This window comes from Myotis myotis, unplaced genomic scaffold, assembly GCF_014108235.1.
Source record: "Myotis myotis isolate mMyoMyo1 unplaced genomic scaffold, mMyoMyo1.p scaffold_m19_p_1, whole genome shotgun sequence".
Lineage (NCBI taxonomy): Eukaryota > Metazoa > Chordata > Mammalia > Chiroptera > Vespertilionidae > Myotis > Myotis myotis.
This window is the reverse complement of record NW_023416313.1, coordinates 26041722-26066784: the sequence shown is the minus strand read 5'-3', so window position 1 is coordinate 26066784 and position 25063 is coordinate 26041722. Positions and strand designations below refer to the sequence as shown.

General features: G+C 43.0%; 1 protein-coding gene across 14 annotated transcripts in view; it reads right to left on the bottom strand.

The window, feature by feature from the left end:
* LIMCH1 (LIM and calponin homology domains 1) overlaps positions 1 to 25063 on the bottom strand; it is a 313771-nt gene that overhangs the window by 34809 nt on the left and 253899 nt on the right. For 12 of the 14 annotated variants that reach the window (XM_036332294.1, XM_036332332.1, XM_036332349.1 and 9 more), the window contains 5 exons: positions 21278 to 21313; positions 16477 to 16603; positions 14848 to 15005; positions 14273 to 14681; positions 10501 to 10719 (listed from right to left, as the gene is read on the bottom strand). In XM_036332294.1, the coding sequence (XP_036188187.1) occupies positions 10501 to 10719; positions 14273 to 14681; positions 14848 to 15005; positions 16477 to 16603; positions 21278 to 21313 (949 nt within the window). The remainder of the gene's footprint in view (positions 1 to 10500; positions 10720 to 14272; positions 14682 to 14847; positions 15006 to 16476; positions 16604 to 21277; positions 21314 to 25063) is intronic. The other 2 variants (XM_036332387.1, XM_036332413.1) reach the window with 1 other exon arrangement.

The following is a 25063-nucleotide window of genomic DNA, read 5'->3' as shown; positions in this document are numbered from 1 at the left end:
CACAGTACGAGGGCACATCCATACCCACTGCCCACCTGCCCACCTCCTCAGATGGCCTCAGATGCACATTCCCTTTTTCTTCTTTTCACCACAAAATTTTCAAAATCATAGTTACCACCCACTTGCCCCCAGATGTCTCAAATGTTGGCTGAGGGTCCTATCACCAGTGGGGAAAAACTATTTTTGTTAAGATTACAGTTAACCTCTCCATAGCTTGTCTTCAGCATAGATGCCTGTGGTTCTTAGCATTGTGGAATTTATTCTTAATGATCTCTTCCTCTGGACTCTCAACAACCCAATTACCTGAGTTCTCATATTCTCTCTCTCTCTCTCTCTCTCTCTCTCTCTCAACTTTTCTCTTACTGATTCTTGGTCCTTTTCATAAAAACGTGGGTCCCTCCTGAAAACATCAATGCTTTTCCTCCACCTGTGTGGTCACCTCAAGTGTATTAATTATTGCCATGGGTTCACCATTATATTCTTTATTCATTTATGACTTGTACTTAAATCTTTAACCCTTAGAGCCTATCAAAGCTTCAGTTCAGCTGACCTACCATCACGGTCATGGTAAATTTCATGCTAAATGTTACCCTCCAACAAGCCTCTCTCCCAAATCGATGATTTCTGTTTGTGGCATTAATTTTCCCCATCACACAAATTAAACTTTGAGGTGTTTCTTGACTCAGGCCTCATGAGTGTCCATCATTTACCAAGTCCTACCAAGGCTTTAACACCATAGTTTTCATATCCATCATTCCTTTATGTTTTTTCACCTAGGGCTCTCTCTGGTTTGGATCTTGCTGTCTAATTCACTTGGCACGTCACCATGATGCTCATCTTTCTCAGTAGTACCTCAAGTGCATCAGTGTTATGCTTGATATTCCATAACATTAAAAGAATTTGGAACAACCTAAATGCCCAACAATTAAGGAATAGTTGTTCAAAAAAGAAAATATCATCCTATATAATAAAAGGGTAATATGCAAATTGTCCCCTCGACCAGGAGTTCCACCAAAGTTCCACCAGTGGGTGGGACCAACCCACAGCCTGGGGCCCCTCCCCCAAGCCTGCCCAGTCAGATCGGTCCCATCATGGTGGGCTGGCCAGACACCACCTGTGCACAAATTTGTGCACCAGGCCTCTAGTGCAATCATACAAGGATATTGAACAATAGTTAATGATGTGAAAATATTTGTTACATAATGTTAAGTTTAAAAATGTATACTGTATAGACATATGATGCCTACATAGTACTACTGAATGTACACTTAAAATGATGAAGATAGTAAATTTTGTTATTTGTATTTTACCACAATAAAAAATTAGAAAATAAACCGTTAAAAAATAAAAATTATTTGCAAATTTTTAAGTGTAAAAAATACATAACTTTAAGTAATATGCTTTTCAAGCTTCTAAAAGATTTTACAACAGCATCTAGTGGCAAATGGTGCCTTTTCTTTTGGAGGATGAGGTAGTTTTAAAATCTTCATAATTAGATGGGCATTTTCTAATGATGGATAGACACGTATCAATTTTAGAGGACCACAATATTAAATTAAAATGCACCTTTAAAACCATAGACAAGAAATAGCATTGAATTTATATTCATTAATGAACTTTGTAACTTTTTAATATATCAACAAGCCTGAATTGAATCTTTTTAAGAGATTTAATGAGTGAAAATAGTTAAATAAATGGAACACTCTCTTATTATATTTGTTACATGTATATATAAATGTGTGCTTACATTGTTATATTAATTACTGATATGATAGTAGCATTTGATGATCAATCTGTTGAGCATTACAAAAGAATAAGTTGGGCTTATAAGTAAAGTGCTCGCCCCCCACACACATAGAAATTTTAATATATGATAGAGTTTTTTGTTTTATGACATTAATATATAAAACACTGACAGAAATACTGATTTTTCGGTTTCCCCCCACAAATGGCTTAGATTATAGAAAACTATCTGAGGTTGGGAAACAAATTTGTAGTTAAACATTGATGAATGATGCTCTTGAGAATACTGGTGTTTCCAATTACTAGAAATAAAATAACTACAAAAAAACCCAAAAAGCAGGCCAAAGCCTCCCCAGCCCCAAAATGAACAACAACAAAAAATGGACGTTTTTTACTGAATATCAGATGCCATCAATTATTTTGTATTATTTTAGGTACTACTAAGAAAACAACAACAGTCTGTTAAATATGACACACTATTGCTTATAAGGCGTCTTGATTCAGAGATGCTCAAATGTGGACAGCGTGCTACATGGAATCAATGCCATAAGACTACTCAAGTCCTTTAGACACCATTTATAAAGGAGACAGAATTCTCAAGCATGACTTCACTTAGCATTCCAGCAACAATTTACTTATGCGAGACTAATGGAGAACTCCCACTTTCAAGAATTCTCACGTTTCTGAATGCATTTCTATGTGGCTTAACTCTCACATACTGAGCTCCAAGACGACCTCATTTGTCTCCCCTGATGATTTCAAGGTTACTCACTGTGGATACTGTAGCCATGATCAATATTTCCTGCATTTACCATATGTCAGCATCGTTAGAGGTTCCTTGACATGGATTATCTCACTCAATTGTCAGAACAGGCTTTATAAGTTATGGACCAACATGATTCCCTTTATACAGGTGAGGAAAGTGAGGCCCAGGAGGCCGACTTACCCGGGATCCCACTGCTAGTAGGTAGGGGATGTGGGAACCCTGCCCTGTGCTGGTAACCACAGTGTCCCATCGTCTGGGTTGGGAGTCACACCCACTTTCAAGCTGTCCCCAGGGACGTCAAAGTTTTGATCAGGAAGAAGCAATCTAGAACCTGAGGGTCCCAAGGTTACTGCTGAAATGATTCAAACTGCCTTTTCCGTTCCCTTTCCTTGTCATCCATTCTGCCTCATTTTTCCCATTCTACGTCTCATCCATTTATTCTGCAAAAACCCTGGAATCTTTTAGGAGGCCATTTAGCTAAGTCTCTACTTCCTAGGGCAGCTCGAGACCAGACTGCTCCAGCCATCACTTCCTCTTAGGGCTTTCCAGTCAGTCCAAGTTCTGGGGGTGGGGGAAGCACTGGCCCAGCACAGTATCTGACAGAGAGCAGATACATCATCTATGTGAGGTAAGCACACGTTATATGCATTATTTATGGAATGTGTACTCTCAAGCTTAATTTAAATGCATACTAGTCATCAAAACCAGGCTATTACTAGCAAAATATTCAAGATAAATGAAGAGAAAAAGCAAACCACAATACAATTTGAATAACATGAGCCCATTTAAAAATATTTTATAGCACAGCCAGCATGGCTCAGTGGTTGAACATCAACTTATGAACCAGGAGGTCATGGCTCAATTCCTGGTCAGCACAGTGGGCTCAATCCCCAGTGTGGGGAGGGCAGGAGGCAGCCAATCAGTGATTCTCATTATTGGTGTTTCTTTCTCTCCCTCTCCCTTTCTCTCTGAAATCAATAAAAATATATTTAAAATATTTCATCTGCACCAATACAAGAGGATACACATTTTAAAACATCTTAGTACCAATTTTTGAGTGGCTGGAGTAATAGGTACTTTATATTTTCTTTATAATTTTCTGTATTCTGCAGTATCTATCGACTATATGTAATCAAGGGAAATCCCCAAAGCCAGTTTAATGAACTTGTGTCTGGATACTCTATCTTGAAGGCTTGTTACTTTTGTGCTCATATCATTATTTCAAAAGAAATGAGTTCAAAGTTGGCAGTTTTTACCAAGCCCACTGTGCTGGAACATTCGCTTTCTGACCCATATTTTCCTTTGGTTCCTCCTAAAGAGAGGAGGGGCCTTTCCTTCTCGAGAACGAAAACAAGTAAATAAAACAGATCCCTGGACACCAATGAATGAGAGCACAGAGGAGTTACAGGGGCCTAAGCCAGGAGCTGGCTTCCCCTTGACTGAGAACATGATCCAAACTGGTTCGGATGCCAGACTTAGCCCCGAGGCCACGGGTGGGAGGTGGCGGTTTCCTGGCTTGAGAGGGACAAGGTCTAGCCACAAAATCTAGCAGGCATCTCGCTGCTTATTTTAACAAGACTCTTACCGGTGGACTGGCCCAGAGACCGACATTGAAGAACGCATTGGAAATAAGAAGCCCGAGACCAAGAACCGTCCTGAGACCTAGGGCATGGGTGGTCCCGTTTCTAGGACGGAGGGACTATGAGAACTTGGACTGATCATTTAACCTCTACATGGAAAGATGTGAAGTCCAAGGTCGTCTGCTGGACTACCATCCTATGACTCCGAGAGGTTCCCTGGCTCCAGTCTTGAATAACTTATCTGGACCCGAGCCTGGAAAATCAGCCTACTTAGGTCTTGGCACCGTGACCCAGGTGCCATATATGCCATGCCTGTGTTTCCCCTCTCACTTTTACACCTCCAAATATACGTCTATTTTCGCTGGACGAAAGAGGATCTACATGAACAGTCAGCCTCTCCATTCCCTAAGCCTTTTCCTTTTGCCTTAAACATTTCAAAACAACAACGTGAGGCTCTGATCCAGGTAAGATGGGCTGGGTTTGATTTTTTGTCCCTGACGTATACTTTCTTGAAGTCTGTAAACGCTCCTGTACCTAAAGATCTTTAAGGACTCATAAAGAGCCTTAAATCTAACACTCTGACGACTACTTCTAGATGGAGAAAAACAGCGTTTAAAGAAATGCCTGTTGACATTTGACATCTCGAAGGAATGTGCAGTTGGTCTCAGTTGGAAGGAAAACAGCACCTACTCAAATGCCTTCATGCTGTTCTCACTGCAACACGAAATGTTTCATAAAAGATTTGCTTGTTTGTTTTTCTGGACCAGAAGATGTTAGGAAAGTACTGAATTTTCAAGAGGAAGGCCTGGGTCTTTATCAAGGTAGAGAAAACATACCTAGTAACTTAGTTCGAGAAAAGCAGATGAAGTAGGCTGTGCATCTAATCGCTGAGTTTGGCCCTTGGTCAATGAGGGAGAATTGCTGAAAACCTGGTGGGTGGGAAGGCCTTGCCAGCAGGGGATGCGGCAAGATTTGAGATGAGTTGGATCAAGAGTCATGAGATGGAGTGACAAAGAGATCAACCGGTAGGCGCCCTCGGGGTGGAAATGGTAGAGGGAGGCCAGAATTGGGAAAAAGTGAAGAAGACGAGAAGCAAAAGGAGTTTCAGGAAGAATCATGGGAGCAAGTGCAAGGGCAATCATCTTCTGGGAAAAGCTGTTCACGTCCACCTGTGTGTCAGAATTACAACTGGAATGACTGACAAGTGGAGCTGGAAGACAGCAGGGAGTTCATCTCACCAGTATGAAATTCACACCTGCTCAAGATGCTAATTTTGATGATCTAATTTAATGTAAAAAAACTTTACACCTATCACCTTTTCAGGCTTTTGAAAAATGTAATTTAACTTTCTCTCCTTTGTTGTATGACAATATTAAATTAACTTAAGGACACCTCTGTCTATGAGTTGCTTTAATATCATGCTAAGTGCTCCATATACATGAATTCTCCCAATATTATTATTATCTTTATTTTACATATAAACTGAGGCTCAGCCAGTTTAACTTGCTCAGGTGGGGTTTGATCTTTGACCTAGTGCATGGAGTATTTTAGGCATCTTAGGAAAGGGCCATTTTTTGTACCATTAAGGAAAGAAGAGATTCAAGCACAAATACAATGTACAGGGGATCAAGAACACACTGGGATAGCTTTGAGGTAGATATAAAACATCTTTCTGTAGGTCACTGAACAAGATAAATTTATTCTCAGATTAGAAGACCTACCAAATTCTCTTCCAATCCTGGATTCTAGGAGTCTGTTTGTGCTATGGCATGATTTCCTTACAGAAGCCAATATTTTAAAATGAGAAAAAAAAGTGTTCTGTTTCCACTGGGAACTATCTTAGAGATGAGCAGGAGGAGACAGGAAACATGTCCCTCTACTTGGAGTCACCCTCATGACCCCTCAGCCCCATGATCCCCTCCTGTGGGCTCCTCACCACTGTCTGTGCCTTTGTTTCTGCTATGCCAACATGTGGAATACGGGAATCGCGGGATATTCCCAGCATATGGGATGGCCTGCTGCCCTCCTCCATGTCAATGCAAATCCTACACAAACCGTTAAGAAATCCACATCCCACATAAGACCTTCCCAACAAACCCCAACCCGTAATGATCTTACCTGTTCTTTGCAATCTTACATCCCTTCTACTCTTTTGACCCTATTACTTAGCAGTTAGATATAGGTTTATATACTTTTCGAGTTGCTTTATGAAAAGTGCTTTCCCAGAAAGTTTATGAGTTTCTCTTTCTATTTCAAAAATGTGGCACAGAGTAGGTCCTTGTCGTAAACAGGCAACCATTGCCATCACAACCTCATTACCTAGAGATGACTCAATGGAGGATGATCTGGAGTTGCTGGTATCAGTAGACATAGAGAGTAACAATGATAATAATGATAGCAAGCCTAACTTAGTTTATGATCTATTTCTAAAGTAAGAGAGCCGTGGTCCCAAGAGTTTCCAATGAGAAAGAAGAGGTAGAAGGAAACTGAAGTGATGACATAATGTCGCACAATGTGGTCCTGTTGGCACAAGAGGTTGACACTCCTGTGTTCCTGGAGTCCAGGGCCACCCTTCTCTGCTGCTCTGGTCTGAATGAATGCCCCTGCCTACTGTGGCTGTGCCCTTTGACTAGTTCCAGCTCGCCCTGAAGGAACTGTGACATTTTAGTGGTGGGTGAGGCTACTCCTCTGTAAAAAGTGTATCTGTTGGGAATGCAGTTTTTGGAAGAAAGACACTATTTAAAAAGAAGAACACTATTCCTTTGACAGCCCCACAGAATAGGGCAAATGAGTTAGAAACAGCAAACCAGGTCCAAGCTGGTATCAAGCCCAAGCAGCCCCACATTTCAAGCTGGTCACCATATTTTGCCATCACCAATCAATCCTACCGTTTTGATAAAAATACCAACTGGCTGTAACACGGTCAAGAAACGCTTTCTTTGGAATATGGAAAAGGAAGTATGATAAGCAGCAGGTTGATTGGAGAAGAGATTCTTTTAAAATGTCTTCTGGAATAACACATTCTGGATGGAAAACTTTTGGTGTCAAATTGTAGGTAAGCATGAAGAGTGTTTTAGTAATGAGCCAACATTTAATGCAGTACAGCTAACAACTTGGCTTCGAGTCTAATAGATACACCCCAGTAGTTATCTACCCAGAACATAAAGAGAGAGGCCCTGCCATAGTGAATTCAGGGGCCTAAAATATACTAGAGACAGGGAAAATAAATGACCATTGGAACCACTAGAGTTTATTAAACTAGAAATTACTCCAAACTGGGCAGTTTTCCAAGGAAGAGACACAGAGGAGAGACTTGCAGGCGTTTCCAGTAGTTTGGACTTGCCCCCGAGGCTGCCAGCATCAGGCGGGTTTCCAGGGGAAAGTTCACACGGCCACCGTTTTGTTTGGGTTTGCCTTGCTATAAACTGCATAAACTTCTGAAATAACCTGATTTCTTTCAGATCACCTCATTCTGCTTCTCTTAAAATAAGATGTCTTGGGTGGCTACGCAGTCAATGTGAAGTCTTTCAATCCATCCTCTCTTTGCCCTTATAGAGTTTAGCTGCATCACCACGTTAAAGTGGAAAATGCATTGCATTGAAAGAGAACAGGCAATTTCCTTTTTATTTTGACCATTGAAAATAAGAAACTTAATAATTACTGAGAATGAGCATAGTTTTTTTTTTAAGGGAGCTTTTACTGCTCTAAAAACAAACACACAAAAAACCCCCTATCTTCTGCTTTAGGAGTCATGTACTTAAGGCCATAGTCTCTGTGCAGGATAGCTAACGTTCCCCCGTTTCTCCCCTGCCCCAAGAGTTAAAAGCTTAGAACAAGAGAGATTAAATAGTTGCTTTAGGAAGTTTAGGCCTTATGCCATCTGCTCTCTTCACCTATTCCTTTAATTTCTGCCAGGAATGAAACCTGGTCAGCCAGGGGGCGGGTTTCCAAACTCAAACAACATGGCCTCAGAGGGCAGAGCCGGTGAGGGGGAGAGAGGCCTGCCGGTCAGCAGAGCCCCCAGGACTTGCTCTCGTAGGTCACGTGCTGGGCCTGAGTAAACCCCGTGTGTTTCTGTGATGTGGCAAGTGTCGGGGGACACGTGTGGCACCTAATTGATTGCTTTACCAAGGCACAGTGAGAAAGAGCTGTGCTCGACAGTGCGTGCAAAGGGCCAGCGACCTGAGAGACAGGGTAGCCAAACTGAGGAACGGAAAAGGTTTCTGAAGGGGACTTAGAAAATGCTCATCAGGAAGTGTGGCAAAAGAGAAACAAGGACAGAATGACTGTCCCAGAAAAGCAATTCCAACACTGTAATGTCTAATTAATTTTGGGAACTTCTCATTTAAAGGTAAGAGCATAAGTCACCCAGGCTGGTGTGGCTCTGTTGGGCATGGTTCTGGGCACCAAAAAGGTCGCTGGCTCGATTCCAGGTCAGGGCACCTCCCTGGGTGGTGGGTTTGATCCCCAGTAGAGGTTGTGCAGGAGGCAGCCAATCCATGTTCCTCTCTCTCTCCCTCCCCCTCTCTCTAAAATCAATGAAAACATATTTAAAGAAATTTTAAGAGCATAAGCTAATGTGGACTCTTACTAGGAGAACTCAATGTTTCATCTCATGGTGATTTGTAAGAACTCTTCAGAGAGGGTAACATGCACAGGAAAAGTCAAATGAAATTCCAGGTCAAGAGATTCAGCATTTGCCTGGATCATAAAACCCTGCTCCTGGAGACCAGCGAACCTGTTGCCATGGTGAGGAAATGATTCTGGTCTATTCCAATTGGAATCTCATAGGGCTGGAGCTCTGTGGGGAAGAATTACATCCTCCCAGCTCTCTAAGAAAACATATTTTATTTTTCAAAAGACAAATGCCAGAGATAAGAAAAAGAATACCCGTAGGGGGAGAGGGGGAAGGCTTAGCTAGCTGGGTCATCTCATCTACTCAGCCCTGGAGCTGGGAGACAAGTGTTCCTCATGACCAAACCTTTCTAGGCGCTGGGGAAAAATCATGACAGTTTCCCCCATCCTTTGGAATTCCAACCCAAAGGCTATAAATTAAAACTGCAGACATCAGCCTCTGGTGAGAACAAATGGGGTTGAGCAGCGTCCAGCTTGCACCCCGAAAGCTGGCCTGCGTCTGAGCTGGTGGAAGTTTGGGTTTGATCAGCAGGAGCCTTTCTGGTGTGGAATGTAAGAAGGCGGAATCTTCCTGATAGTATTTTATACGCCAAAGGGGAAAATACAATATTCTTTTGAGTTTTCTTTTCTGCTGTTCTTGAGTTAGCCTACATTTATCAGCTTGGCCATTCAATGGTGCTTCTAAATACTCTGAATTTAATTTGATTATGAATGAATTTTTGTTTGTTTACTTATTTTTAAAATATATTTTTATTGATTTAAGAGAGGAAGGGAGAGGGAGAGAGAGACAGAAACATCAATGATAAGAGAGAATCATCGATTGGCTTCCTTCCGCATGCCCCCCCACTGGGGATCGAGCCCACAGTCCGGGCATGCGCCCTTGATCAAATTGAACCTCGGACCTTTCAGTCCACAGGCTGATGCTCTATCCACTAAGCAAAACCAGCCAGGGCAAGTTTTTTTTTTTTTTTTTTTTTTTTTAATTAATAAGAAAGCTGCCCTTTTATACATGTTATCAAGGATGGAAAGCCAGGTTCTGAGTGCAGTGGTTATTTTCAAATTGTATTAACAAGTCTGATGGGGTCCTGAACAAACAGAAAGGAAAAAAAAGGTTTGTGAGAGATTGATTTATTTTTCTACAACAACTGGCCCCGAAAATGTGACAAGTTTTTCTATTCATATTTTATATTACACCATCTACTATACCCACTGGTTAGATTTGAACTGTGCTTTCCCCTCCCCCCGCGTCCCCAACTCCAAATTCATATGTTGAAATCATGACCCTTACCTAGTCCCTCAGAATGTGATATTATTTGAAAATAGGGTTGTTGCAGGTGTAAGTAGTTACGAAGAGGTCCATAGAGGGCCCCTAATCCAGTATGATGGGTGTCCTTATAAAAAAGGGAAGATTTGGACACAGTCACGTTCACAGGGAGAGGGCTCTGGAAAGATGAAGGCAGAGATCAGGGGGATCCATCTACAAGCCAAGGAGTGCCAGAGACTGCTGCACCACCAGAAGCCAGCAGGAGGCATGGGACAGATTCTCCCTCACAGCCAAAGGAGGAACCAACCCTGCCAACACCTTGATTTTTGGATTTCTAGCCAGCAAGACTCTGAGACAGTTAATTTCTGTTGTATAAGCCAATCAGTTTGTGGTACTTTGCTAGGGCAGCCCTAGCAAATAAATCCATGTAGAAAGAATTGGTCATTATTAAGCCCTACTTACTTTTTAAAACAGATTCATTCACAATGGAATTATCCCAAAGAGGTTCTTACCGTCAGATCTTGGGGAACAGAATTTGGCTTCTGTATGTTGATCTCAATGCTATTGCTGCCTTGTTTCAGCTCCACTGGGCACCCGTGCACTCTGGCCACACCTTCGAACATCTGGGATTTGGTTAATGAGGGGACGAGTGTGTCGGTGGGACACTCATTTTCCTTCTCCACCTCATCACTGTGAACTGTTTCTCCATTCATGCTGACTTTCCCATCTACCTATAAAAACCAGAATGAACAAAAAGATGCTATTCCCCAAAGAAAGAGTAACAAAATAACACATTCAGAATCACCTGACAACATTACCATTGATAATCATAGTCCACCAAAGAATAACATCTCTTATATGCTTTGATTGACTCTGGCAATCAGGGCTTTTATAAATGTTATCTTAGAGGGGTTCTTTAAAAGGTAATTCACCTTCTCAGGTCACTTCACATTAAATTGTATTTAAGGTTCACCTAACTTAGGGTGTGCTTTTATTTTAAAGTAAAGAAAATCACAGAAACTTTTGTGTAAACTAGAGGCCCGATGCACGAAATTCATGCTAGGGGCTCAGCCCTCACAACCCTGGCTGCCTCCTGGTCCCGAGGTCCCGAGGTCCCGAGGCCCTGCCTACTGGTCATTTGGGAAGGTCGTTCCACTATCTGGTCTAATTAGCATATTAGCTTTTTATTATATGTATAAATACATGCCACATATTTGGGTTCCAGTAATTTGTCATTTAAGTTCTGTTATTCCACAATTTTGAGGGTTTTCTTTACTGGTTAGCATATAAATTAGGTAGAACCCACCACAGATCAGGACTATTATACAGGTTATTCTGGGGAGTAGGGGAAAATGGGTACTTTTTTGACACAATCATGGGTGGCAGGGAACCTAATGCTTGCTATAGTACAGTAAATCTCTACTTCCAGTTAATTTTATAATCCCATTTTTTTTCAAGAAAAACAGCCATGCACATTAAAATATTTTTGTTTTGCACCTGGGTGTAAGGAAGGCAGTGAGAGCAGGAAAGGAGGGGCAGAGAGGTGGTTAGTTGGGCTTGTTGAGAGGCATCGGGAAGTCTCCGGCTTGAGGTTTGAGCCCGTATGTAAAATAACTGTTAGCAGACGCTCTGTAGTTCAAGGGCCTCAGATTACATTCTGACTTGACAACCTACCAGCCATGTAATCCTCAACCTCAACCCCTCAGCTGCAAAATTTACAATAATAGTATCTCCTTGATGGTGCTATTATGGTGATTTTATGGATTAATCTATGTCCAGAGTTAGAACCGTACCTGCCCATTTTAAGTATGGGAATCTTAGTCATTATTATTAGTAGGCCTTCTGAAATCTTTCAGAATGGAACAATGAAAGACCAGATGTTAATTATACTTTATTTACCTAGGGCCAGCGGCTTGCATACTCTATTGTCTGTACTCCATAAGGAAGAACTTTAAATCACAACTAAGCACGCACAAATACAACTGAAACCAGAGTTCTGCAAAAACAATGTTTACCTTTATTGTGTGTGATATACTAGGCAGTTTTTTAATTGTATTCTATTATACTTCATTTATTTTCAATGTTGATTCCAAACCAATAAATTGGTTTCATAAGATAGAAATAGGTGGCAACTTTCAGGCGAAAAACCCTGCCCAGCTGGCGTGGCTCAGTGGTTGAGCATTGACCTATGAACGGGTCATCGGTTTGATTCCCGGTCAGGGCACGTGCCCAGGTTGCTGAATCGATCACCAGTCGGAAGTGTGGAGGAGGCAGCTGATTGATGTTTCTCCCTCTCTCCCTCTCTCTCTAAAATCAATTTAAAAAAAAAAAAGAAAAACACTGCTTTAAACTATTTCACTTAATCTTCCTTTACTCTTCATTCTGTTGTACTGGGAAACTGAGCCTGTATTCCCAACTCCTTATCTCTGCGCCGCCCCCCCCCCCCCCAAAAAAAAAACACACACATACACACAAACACTCACTCACACACATGCTCCGCTTAGCTTCTGTTCTGGCATTATCTGGTAACAGCTATTTACTTACATATTACCCTTGACCACAAGTGGGTCCACCCACTCAGTGGTGGGGCTGTGAATAAGGCTGAGAACTGCTAAGGCCTAACAAGCATGTCAAACTCGCATGCAGCCTGCCCGCCGTGAGTTTGACATGCTTGGGATGAGTCACGGGCTCACTGGTGGTGAAGACTGAGCCCAGCTTTAAGAGGACTTCTACTCGAGTTGCTCCATCCCCCGCTCCATCAGGGCTCTTCCTGAGGCCTCTACCCAGTCTTGCCACAAAGGGAAGGAAGTGGGTTTTCTCAGGGCCTAATTCTTCTGCTTAAATGATTATATTCTCATCAGTGAAGAGAAGTGGACATCTACATGACCTGATCATATGCCTTGGAAGTTAAATACGGCTCACCCTACTCTTGTTCCGAATCACTGCAACATCAAACCTTTCTTCATGAAATACTGAGACAGTACATCATTGGGGGTCCTCGGTGAAGGAGAGCGGGGCCGGGCTTGGGTGAGCTGCCGAGCATATAGGGGTAAGTGCCTATCTGTGCGTGCATGAGCCTGCACGATGAATAACTCATCTTCTCAGGAAAAAATTCACGTATTTATTCAATAAACACCTGCTGAGTGCCTACTGTGTCCTCCTGGGCACCTATGCCAGGCTCTCAGGACGAAGCTGTGAACAACAAAGACACAGCCCCAGCCCTTCAAGGGACAAACATCTCAATTCAACCCAGATGAAACAGACTCGACATTCTCCTCTGTGTCATCAAAGCCGAAGGCACAGGTTTTAAAGAGACATTCTTTAAAGAGTGAGTTAAGCAAAACTCAGGAAGTGTGGTTTGGTCCCCTCTGAAATTCAACAGGAAGATAGCAGGCAGCACTTTGCTCAATTAGTTTGGTTAAGCAAACTTTCTTCACAGTCACATGCCCATGTCTGCTAGTGATGAATTCCACCGCTGTCTTCTATTACCAACCCATGTGGCGTGCAGGGACAGTGAGAACTGACTTTCCTTTGTAGTCAACAGAGCTTAAGACAAAGGGTTAGTGCCTTCTCATGATGTGAGGGAAAACACTGGAATTTGAGAAAGTGAAAAGATGTTTGCTTGTCATACGTCTTTGGTTCTGGAACATTATTTTACATATTTGTTGGTAAAAAAAAAACACACAACAAATCAACCAACGGCCTCGTTTCTTTCCACTTAAAAATATTTCAAAAACCCATTTCATTCCAGGACTAAGAACATCCCCATATTTCCATGTGTTCCCTGTATTTTTTTTTCAACTGTTGCCATCTTTTTGGATGTAATGTCAATTAGTCCCTAAAAGAGATGTAACTGTACACACTTCTATTTAAACGAAGGCAATTAAAATTTTGTTTTGAAGGGTTGGCAATACCTCCAGATAGTTAGGGATACCTAGGGTGTTACTAAATTAGGGTCTGTGAACGCTAATACAGAGAGACCATGCCATTATATCAAGTTAGGAAATAGACTTTGCTCATGGAAATAACTCAACCATCAATCTCTTTGTAGCCCATCAATATTAACAGCAGGAATTGGGGGGAACCATCTCTCCCTAACCATTTGCAAACCAAACCTTAGAGACACGTAAATGTCACGACTGTAAGTGTGAACACATTTTGCTTTTGTTTGCATTTTCTTTTGCAGACGGGAGAAAATAACTGCATTTTCCTGAGGCAAGAGGCTTCTTTCCACCTACTACCTGGAGTGCAGTGTGGGTTCTGCTTGTCAGGGACTCACCCTACCTTAAAGGTCTTCAGAACCTCTTGAGAGCTCTTGGGCTGGGAGTAAGGCTTGGGTGTCAGCATAGGCACTGCTTTGGGAGCGACAGTTTTGCTTGGAGATCCACTGCCTGCTGACATGCTGGCATCCAGAATGCTGGTACGAGCGATGGTGGTTTCCACAGTGGCAGTGAATTTGGGGGGAGGCAGTGACTGCTGCCGCAGGTATTTCATGGGGTTGGGGTCGTTCAGGAAGGGGGAGAAGTTTGGCTCCGTTGAATGGCTTCTTTCCAGGATTTTTGGCATCTCCAAGCGTTCCAGGACAGCCTCGCTGATGGTGAACCTCTCGATGTACTGCTGCAGGATCCCCTCCGCCTCCTCCTGGGACCGCGCGTTCTTATACGCCTCATGCAGCTCCCTCTCTCTCCGCTCTCTGCAGCATGGGCATGGGAGAGAGAAGCAATACAGAGGTCAAGGACAGTCACAAAAACTGCAGGGAGCTGCAGAGACAGCACAGGAGCCTCTGTGATAACCAACAATTTTTAGCAAAAACACATCTAGATAATATTGTACATTCAACAACAACAGAAAGGACCCACTTTTCTTGAACAATTTCTCTGTAGGTTTTGATGCTTTTCCTCCGTTCACTTGTTCCATCCTCTCCAGCCATTAATTTCTCCATTTTTTTCCTTTCTTCCTCTTTCTTGATTAAGTCCTGAGAAGCACTTCTTCTACGGCTCTTCCACCGAGCCAGGTCCTGTGGGGGTGGGTTTGGCGGAGATAAAACATATTTTTCAGGCTTTTAAAATTCCATTTCTACTTTTCAGAGTTTAGTGGGCACTGACTATGGGCCAGGCACCATGCTAGGGCATTCCCACCCAATCCAGTGGAGGTCTGGTTGGAAGAAGAATGCCCCGAAAACAGGACGCCTCCCGGAGCAGGGCAACACGTTTATTTAAACATGGCAATGTGAAATCTGCAGTCATATCCCATGGCAGTTTCCAAATGTTAAAGTATTGCCTCACAGGGGATTGTAAAAAACGTCATTTCTTGCTTTTTATGATTTCTGCATTGTGAGTGGACTTGTTGACAGTACAATGGTAGGAATTAACCACAGACCTACTCTATGCCCTCAGGGAAGAACGAAAAGGCAGGAAAAAAATCAGCTTTGAGGTGTCACAGAAACTGCAATTCTGTATGTATTAATTTTTCTGACCCTTATAACAACCTCACCACAAAACCTACAGGCAATTACAGCCTAAGGACGAAGAGTTACGATTCTGGAGTCAGATGGATGGGACTGCAGCTTGGGACATGATCCCAGCTCTCTCTCTTCCATGCTTTGGAATCACACTTCTCAGCCTCTCTGCCCCTCAGTTTCCTCATCTCTAAAACACGGATGATATTAACACCTACTCTTACAAGCTTATTGTGAGAGCTAAATGAGACAGTGCATATAAGGTACCAAGCACATAGGAAGTGCTCAATACACTGTAGACACAATTATCATGACAATTAATTGACTAATGGTAGAGTCAGGTTTGCAACTGCTATCTTGGAGTGCTCCGTGAGGACTGAATGAAACAATCCACTCTCCCTCCCCTCATCCCTACCTTTAAGTTCTTCCCCGACAATCTCAAGGCCCCCCGTCAAACTCTGCAGCTTCCTTCCCTAGCTTTCTCACTCACTAGCTGTGTGACTTTGGGCAAGTTACTCAGCTGTCCTGGAACTCATCTGTGGAATTGAGGACGACGGTAATAGTTGCTGGCTCATCAAGTTACTAAGAGGATTAAAGAATTATTACACGCACAGCACTTAGAGTAGTGCCTGTTACTGATATGCTTTCAATGTTGGTAATTACCGTTTTCATCATCATCATCACATCATCATTAATGTCAAATATATAATCTCAAAAGACGTGCCTCCTCAATTCTACATCTCGTGCCAGTTGCTTCCCGGGGGTTCCCCGCTCCTGTGTGGCCATCCTCCTAGGATACTTGCGGATTCTTTGTCTGTCATTTACTCCTCACCCTTCATGTTGCTATTTTAACCTTCCTTTAATGCCCGCATTTACTGTGTCCCTGTTTGAAATCCTCTAGACGCTCCCTTCCCCTGCATGGCTTTCAAATCCAGGCCTACCCACCCCACCCCACCGGATTTTCTGCTTCAAAGGGCCCCTAACCCACCGCGCTGGGCAGCCTCCCGCTGCCCGCCCCGGCCGCACTCACGTCTTGCCATTTGTCGTCCTCCTCCCGCAGCTGGCTGTTGATCAGCTGCAGCTGCTCCTGGCGGGCCCTGCTGTGCGGCTGCACTGCAGCCTCCTCCTCACACCGCATGTCAAACATACTCGTGCTCCTGAGTGTGGAGAGAGTGGAGACAAAAATGGACCGGGATCAGCGCCATCGGCTCTGCGCGTGCTGGGCCGCTCCGCCGCGTGGGGGCGCTACCGCGCTCGCTCGGAAAACTGTCCCTCGCCCTCAGCCAGCAGCGTGCACGCCAGCACCCCCACCGCTTCTCCTGTGGCCGCAAAAGCCAAACTGTGACCATCTTTGTCTTCAGGGGTCAATATAATTATACAAGTAGGGGCCAAAGCATGTTTAAAGAAGAGCTAGAAAAGGTATGCGAAGCTCTGGGTTTCTCTCATTTGGAAATGTATTAGAAAAGAGAGAGAGAGAGAGAGAGAGAGAGAGAGAGAGAGAGAGAGAGAGAGAGAGAGAGAGAGAGAGAATGGAAAGGTTTAACTCCGGGAGAGTTTGCGGAGCAGGAGGGTGGCGTTCCACCAGGAGAAACTTCATTACAGCACATGCTCTTTGTGTAAAGACCTGGCTTAAATGCTTTCTACATGAACTGAGGCAATCTCCCCATTAAAAAAAAATCACAGGGCCTTAAGTCTAAGACACCCATCTTTTCATACTGCGCTAGGTTATGAATTGTGGATGCATCCAACAACTGCGCTTAGTGATGCATGTGTGTTTGATGTGGTTATTTCTACCTTCTATAAATCTGCAAGTTGATAGTGCAGTTGATGGAATCTTGGAATCAAGAAAATAAGGTATTTTATATTAAGATTAAGGAATAAAATATATAAATCACTATATACTTTGTATCCTAAGATTCTCAGAATCATTTTACTTCATTTTTGTCAGGTACCTCTGAATTTACTCTTTCAAAAGAAAAATATAGGAAAAACCATTTAAAACCCTAATATATTCTATAGGCGCTTATGAAATGGTAAGCTAGACCCTGAGGTCTTTCCTGTAATGCTTACATAGAGCTTTGTTCCAGCAGAAGCTTAAGCAGCAAGATGGAAACAGAAATAAAAACCAAAGCAAAGTCCTCCCTTCTCTTTCTTTTTCCCTCTCAAAGAAACGAGGAGCTCTGGGACCACGTGGGTTCCACAGTCCCCAAATCCAGAAATGGAGGGCCCTTTAAAGTTCACTCTAAGACTATGAGACCGTGATAGTCCGTTGTTGAAACCAGAGTAACCCAAAGAAGAAGAAAAGCCATGCATTTAGACCCCAACTAATTCCAGACATCATCAGTGATGTCCAAAATAGCTTTCGCAGGGCCAGGCAATGAGCAGGCAGCATCGCCGGATGCCCGGGTTCCTTCGCAGGCAGCGCTCTGGGAGGGAACGTGACCCCCAGTGCAGTGACTGCCCAGCTGCACTTCAAGCCACTCAAAATGCATCTGCACAATGAATCTCTCTCGATGTTGGACGATTTAAATCTGACCTAGGAGAGCTAAAACTGAAGACTGTACTTATAATCTGTCTTCCCCAAGAGTATCCTGATAATCTGACCACAGAGAACTTTTATCTGAGCTCAGACGTGACAAACCGCCTGGTGGAGCCGCCCCACGTGTCAGTGGATAGTGTTGATTGTGGGAGCCACGCCTTCCAGATGAGCTGGAGTCCTCCAGAGGTAGGAGGGACTGCGAGTGTCCCCTTATTTATTTATGTTTAGGAAAGACTTAGGAATTTGTAGAGTTAGGAAGAAAAGTAGAACCCATATTTTTTTTGAACTTCATGGACCAAAATTCACTTAAGTGGGCTTTCAGAAAGAGACCGGAATTCATCCCATTCCTCCTCTCAGAGTTAAAAAAAAATAAATAAATCTTACCTTTAAATATATTCGATTTAGTCAGTTCATCTTTTAAGGCAATTCAGTGTTTGTGAAGATCTTAGCAGATAAAAATCTCTCTGAGCTGGGACGCTCTGGTAATCTATTCAGTAGTTGGCAGATTGTGGGAGGGAAAGTCAGTCCCTTCCTTTGACTTTGTCATTTATATAATTTCTAAAGGGCAGAATTTTGGTTTAGGCCACAATATGTGGCCATACAGCCAGGTCTTCTTCTGGGAACCCAGGGAAAATATGGTAGCCGTCGCCAAGACTGGGAATCGCCTACCTCACATGACAGACAGAGAGATTCAAGAGTGAGGCCTTCAGCTCTGACTTCTGTCTGGGTTTCTACCTCTGTCCTATCATGAAGTTCTAACTGCCTCAGCCCAAATGTGGCCAAAAGCTGGTTAGTGAAATAAAAAGAGAAACTTCTGTTTGCCCTCTCCTATGCCAGGAAGCAGTATTTTTCCCAGACTTGTTTTGTTTTTTAAAGAAATACCAGCAAACTGGCCAAAAAGGAAACAGCAAAACTATGAGCAATGTCTTTAGGACATTTGGGAAAAAAAAGGAACTAAGCAAGTTGAGAATTGAAAATATTAGACAGAAAATAGTCTGAGTCACCATTCAGAAAATGCTCCCTAGTTCAGAAGTCAGACTCAGCCTCCAAAATGCAGAAGGGTGTATCTAAGGATTGGGTGGGGGACCCTGACGAACCCAGGTTCCAGAACATGAATGTGACTTGCACTGAACTTGTGCTTCTTCACACAATAAGCCGTGGGCTGTGGTGACAAGGGACCCTGGCTGCAGAGCCTGGGAGTCTCTCTTGGTGGTGGGTTGGCATTTGGGGCGGGGGCAGGATTAAATTGCCTCAAAGGGAGCTGGGAAATGGTTTCGGGGCCAAGTCCAAGGTAAGGGAATTGAGAGTAAGATGGCCTGTGGCTCTCACAGTGCAGTGCTCTGCTGGTGGGGAGCGTGTTGGAGGAAGAGGAGGAAAAGGGCAAGAAGGTGAAACTAAATAGACGGAAACATTCCTGGCTTGCCAGGCGGCGGAAATTTCTGTTTGCCTGTGTGGTGGGTCTGCCCCTGACCTGGGTTTTCCTGAGGGCACATCTTTTTTTGATTGGGCTGTATTTTAAGAATGTGTCAATTATGAATAAGTAGAGCCCGTGCCAATATTGCCCTTCCATTTTTGAAAAGGGGAGATAGTGAGGTATTAAAGGAAACATAGTATGACGTTCTATTTAAAAAATAAAATCCCCATATAAACTTTTCATTTTGTTCCTCACGTGGTTTCACGTGAATGGTGTCTACTCCAAGAAGGAAATTTGGTACGTCTGATAGTCCCAGATAAGCCGTCTGGAAAAGAAGCTCCGTTTACCCTTCTTATTCCATAAGGCCGCTCCCTGTAAATTTAAAGAAGGAGCGAAGGGAGTCTCCAACCCCGCCCCTCTACAAAAGTCATTAACTTCTGTGGGTGAGCTTTCCTATTCAGGGACAGGCAAAATCCAAGAGCTCTTTAAGAGGGCTCTTTTCTTTCATCTTTAGGATTTTCCAGAAATCTCGCTCAGGCAAGTTGCACGGTGTCTTTGCACTGACGAAGAATAAATCCATTCTATCAAAATATTTTTTTTCTACCAATTCAAAGTCATGTGCCCATCAATCTTATGTAATCCTCCTCTCAGTGACTGGTAAATATTGCCACTGCAGATTTTAAGACTAATAACCAGGGCTTAATTTTATAGACGGCTTAACTCCATGCCATCAGCCAAGCTCAGGCTGGATTTAGGTTCGGTTGTGAGACGTGAATGCTGCGGATATCAGGCCACAAAGCAATGGGAGATCACATGGTGGAAAGTGACATCCGTGGTGCTGGAGGCAGACTGCTTGGGGCTGACGGGACAAACCAAGCTGACATCTTGAGCATGAAAACGGGAAAAGCACGACTGGGAAACAGTAAATTTGGGCGAACTCTCCTTGTCACGGGTGGAGAGGGCAGTCGTGTGTGTCCCCCACCATCATTTGGCTTCCTCACTATGGGACTGGAAATTACAGCTCAGAGCAGGAAAAAGGCCTCTCACAGAGGAAAGACATCAGGCGGCTGATGGTGGAATTACGTATTAATCCTGTTTTCTAAAATGCAAGTTACTCCAATCTGAGGCAGCTAGTATTCTGCTAAGAAAACTTGCACCTTGGATGTTCGTTTCAGAATTTTCTGTGTATGAGAAGTCCGTTTTGGAAATGGGGTCAATGTGGTCCCAAAAGGAAGAATGCGGATTCTTGTAAAATGTGGAGGGAGGCAAAGATGGGCAGTGGATCTCTGAGGTCTCTGAGAGGAGGGGACGCAGGGAGAGGAAGCCCGAGTCCTGTTTTAAATCTCGAGTCCTTGCTATGCCACGGAACCTGCCCGACATCCCAACATTTATATTACTGCAACCTGGGAGGAACTTGGGCTTCTGAATCCGTAATTAGTGGTTTAGGATTTATTTTCTTAGTTTAAGAAAATGCTGTGGCCATGGGAATGACTGCTTCGTTGTTAACTCCGAGCCCTCACATATCAAAAGTTAAATTCAAATGCAGAATTCTGCTTTAATAATCCCATGGTTCAGAAAGGGTACCAACATCCAAATGGTAACAAGCACAACTTGAACATGCCCCGTCTATGAAAAGCAAATGTTAAGTTTTAGGCAGCAGCTGCATATCAGAATCATGCTTTAGTTGCTTTCTCATTCATCTCTCCTGCACAGAACATATGTTCTGCATTCCAACTTCAAGTGCTTTTTGAGGCTGCACGCATTGGTTAGCTATTCAGTTCACTGTTGCACCAATTGCATTTCCATTAGTGGTGAGTACGGAAGGCATGCAGTTTAGGCTAGTAATTAATGTATTCCTATGAACACAAGACAACTTACTCTGCGTCATCAGACACAGGAGTTCTCGGACCGTATCTATAAGACCAAATACAAAATTAGAGGATTGAAAAGACAAGGTTAACGCTGTAGCCAAGCTGAAAAGAAAAACTGCTGGTGAAGTGGTAAGTGTGCCAAACGTCCCCCCCGCCCCCCGATTATAATGGAAGAAAAGTGTCATTATACAATTAATGATGTTCATTAACTTCTGCAAATGAAAGGAGCATCTTGACAGTTCTAAAGAATGCAAAATGTTGTATTAAAACACAGAGGAGAAATGAAAGGAATCCCCACGCTACCCACACAAAAACAAATCTGTTCAATATAAACACAAAAGGCTTAGGTGCAACCCACAATGTTTAGAGAAGGCAGCTTTTAAACACTCAAACCTGCATTAGGGTTGCTCACAAACAGTTAAGCTGTCCATGCCTTATGTTCAGCCCTAGTGAGCTGTAATGGACACCCAACATAGAAGCATGTGCTTACTGGCCCTGTCCCTGATGTGTTAATGCATTTGCACAAATGACATCAAAGAGCTTTTCTGCAGTTTTCTGAAAGCAAACCAGGACTCCAACCAGAACCCCAATCAGTGCCTTCTGCATGCATTTGACAAAAACCACAATTCCTAGAAAACGGGCCGCCTTAATCCAAACCAGACTTGGATATTCCATCACTTGAAACACCAAAGTGCTTTTTACAATCTTTGGTAGTCTTCTGATTATTTTGATCTACAAAGAGGTACCCTCTGCGATATAGACACTTTAAGTTTTAATGTGTCTGATGAAGCAAAGGGAAAGGTCAAGTTAGAAAACAAAATTAGAACTTCAGAAGGGCATATTTTAAGCACGTTTTAAAGATGCGGCTCCCACCAGGGCTGTCTCCTCTGCAAAGGGGATTTTAAGAGAAGGTTCTTTCTTATGCCCTGAAAGGCTGTTCCTCTCTGCATTCTGATGGTGGATAAAGAGTTATTTAAGTAAAGGAAAACTTCCTGCTTTCAGTTTCAACAAATTCAATTGTGGGGTTTTCAGCAAAAATTACCAGATCCCATGCTTTAGTTTCATAACAGTTTACTACAGGGTAAAAAGTAATTTCTAAAAACTTCTTCCTATAATCTTAGAGAAAGCACCCCAGAATACATGGGTATGCACACACAAACACCCTTCTCTCTTATGCTTTTATCACTCTTGAAGTTTTCATTTAATGACAATTATTTTCATTCATAGTGAAGGCAACCACACCAACGCAAAACCCAAAGTATCTGTTGTCCCGGCAAAAAACAAGACAGGGAAAGGGTTTGTGGATGTTTCTCTTCTGGTAGTATGATTCTTTTTCCATTTCTCCAGGGGGTAGTTTTAAAAGGTGCTAAAATCTAACCTAATACACTTAGTTTTCCAAAAACACCACGGCACTGAAGCAGATGACCGGTGGATTTCTGCACATCGAGAGAATGAATAAGCAGTGTTAATTCTGAAGACTGGGTAAATGTTTCCCATGGAATTAATAGGCCTGTTGCAATAGACTTATTCAAATACTAGAGGCCCAGCACACAAAATTGCGCAGGTAGGGTCCCTAGGACTCGCTTGTGATAAGGGCCACCTTCTGCCCTCTCGCCAGTCCCCAGTCCTGCCCCGCCACCATCCCCCGGTTCGCTGTGGTTCTCCGATCACAGCATGGCTCCGGTTCACCGGAGCCTGCGGGCTGGAGGGAGAGACAAAAAGGTTGGCCATTCCTCCCGCTTGCCAGTCCTGCCCTGCCACCACTCACTTCAGTTTGCCATGGTTCCCTGTTCGCCATGCACGATCAGTATGCTGTGATCAGAGCCTGCAGGCCAAGGGATGGACTAAGATAGTGATGGCGAACCTTTTGAGCTTGGCGTGTCAGCATTTTGAAAAACCCTAACTTAACTCTGGTGCCGTGTCACATATAGAAATTTTTTGATATTTGCAACCATAGTAAAACAAAGACTTATATTTTTGATATTTATTTTATATATTTAAATGCCATTTAACAAAGAAAAATCAACCAAAAAAATGAGTTCCCGTGTCACCTCTGACACGCATGTCATAGGTTCGCCATCACTGGACTAAGAGGTCAGCCATTCCTTCCGCTCACCAGTCCTGCCCCACCACCGCCACTCACTTCGGTTCACAGTGGTTCCCCATTCGCCAGGCTGTGATCGGACCCTGCAGGCCAGGGGGGAGGGACTGAGAGGTGGTCAATGCATCTCACGGTGACTGGTCGAGTGGTCGTTCTGCTCGTTACGCTTATGATCACGGGCCTTTTATTATATAGGATAGTGTTTTCTCAATTATATATGGGGAAGAGCTGAGAATGTATTCCTAACAGATGGTTAATCTAGAAATAACCAATAATAGTTGGTTATGTACTTTTGTGTCTCTATTTGAATGTTTCTGTTAATGTTTGATTGAAGTATAACATACATACAGAAAGTACACATACCGTACCCATACCATACACCTCAATGATTTTCCACACACCGAGCATACCCGAACACTGGTGTTGAATGTCTTGTAAATGGGCCCATACAGTATGCACTCCTTTGAGTTTGGCTTCTTTAGCATATTTTATTAGAGGTTCGGCTATGTGGTTGCTGCAGGATATATTTGAATTTAAATGGCTTCTACACAAAACACAGCATTTCATGACATCTCTGCCCACAAATGCACATGTACCCTAAAATGTAAGATCCATAAGGGCAGGGTTTTTCTCTTGGGGTTCCCTGAGGAGTGACCAGACGAGAACCCCCGATAAGTGTTTGTTGACTATGTATTGGATGGTCTGGAAATTGAAAAGAATAGCATAGTCTCTGAAGATAAACTTATTTTTTCCCTTTACTATCCACTGTGGATTTAAGGAATTTCCTCTTAGACTAATTTATCAGCTTTAGTGGACATTGATTTAAGCAGAACTGCCTTTGCTATTAAGCAGAAGATAATTAGAGCTTGGGCTCGAAATGGCTTTCCTAGTTGTCCTATGGGAGATGTAAATGTAAACGCAGGTTAAAAAATAATAAAGAGATTTTTTAAAATGCAAAGTAGGTGAGTCAATAGGCTATGGGGTACAAAATTGGCCCGATAAATCACAGTTGGTATAAGCATCCTAAAAAAAAAAAAGCAACTAATAAAGTTTCATTGTGAGGGTTGGTACTTAGAAAGATAAATGAAATATTCTATGCACCTATTGATTGCATTTGTGTAACTTTCAGAATTAATAAAGCCCTTCAGAATTAATAATTGGCGGTTATATATTTCCATATTGTGAACTAACACACAATTGAAGTGAGAGGGAAAAATGGGTTTCTGCTCATTTAAGATTATCCCCCAGGACCCAGCACAGTGTAGTTTATAGACAGCAATTACTCAATAAATGTGCTGTAAGGACAATGAATTCCCAAGGGAATCTGTCAGATTCTAGTGCATTGGTGCTGGAGTGGGATGGGGCTCTCCACTCGGAAAGAGCTGGGTTTGAATCTTGGATCTGTAATTACCAGCTGTGCAGACATGGGGTCAGGTTCCTCACTGCAGGATGCAGATGAAAATTCTTACTTTCGAAGGTTACGCGACTAGTAAATGGGAAGGTACCTAGAATGCAGGCAGCTGTAGACCTCCCTCCCTTCCTTTCATTCTGACTTGCTTTACAGTAGCCCACGGATCCAGGGCCAGGCTATGACAGGGCACCTACAAAGTGAGTGACTGGTGGACCAGCCTTAACCAGCCCTAACCATTCGACATCCAAGTGAAAGCCACTCACTTACCTTCCCTCTACATC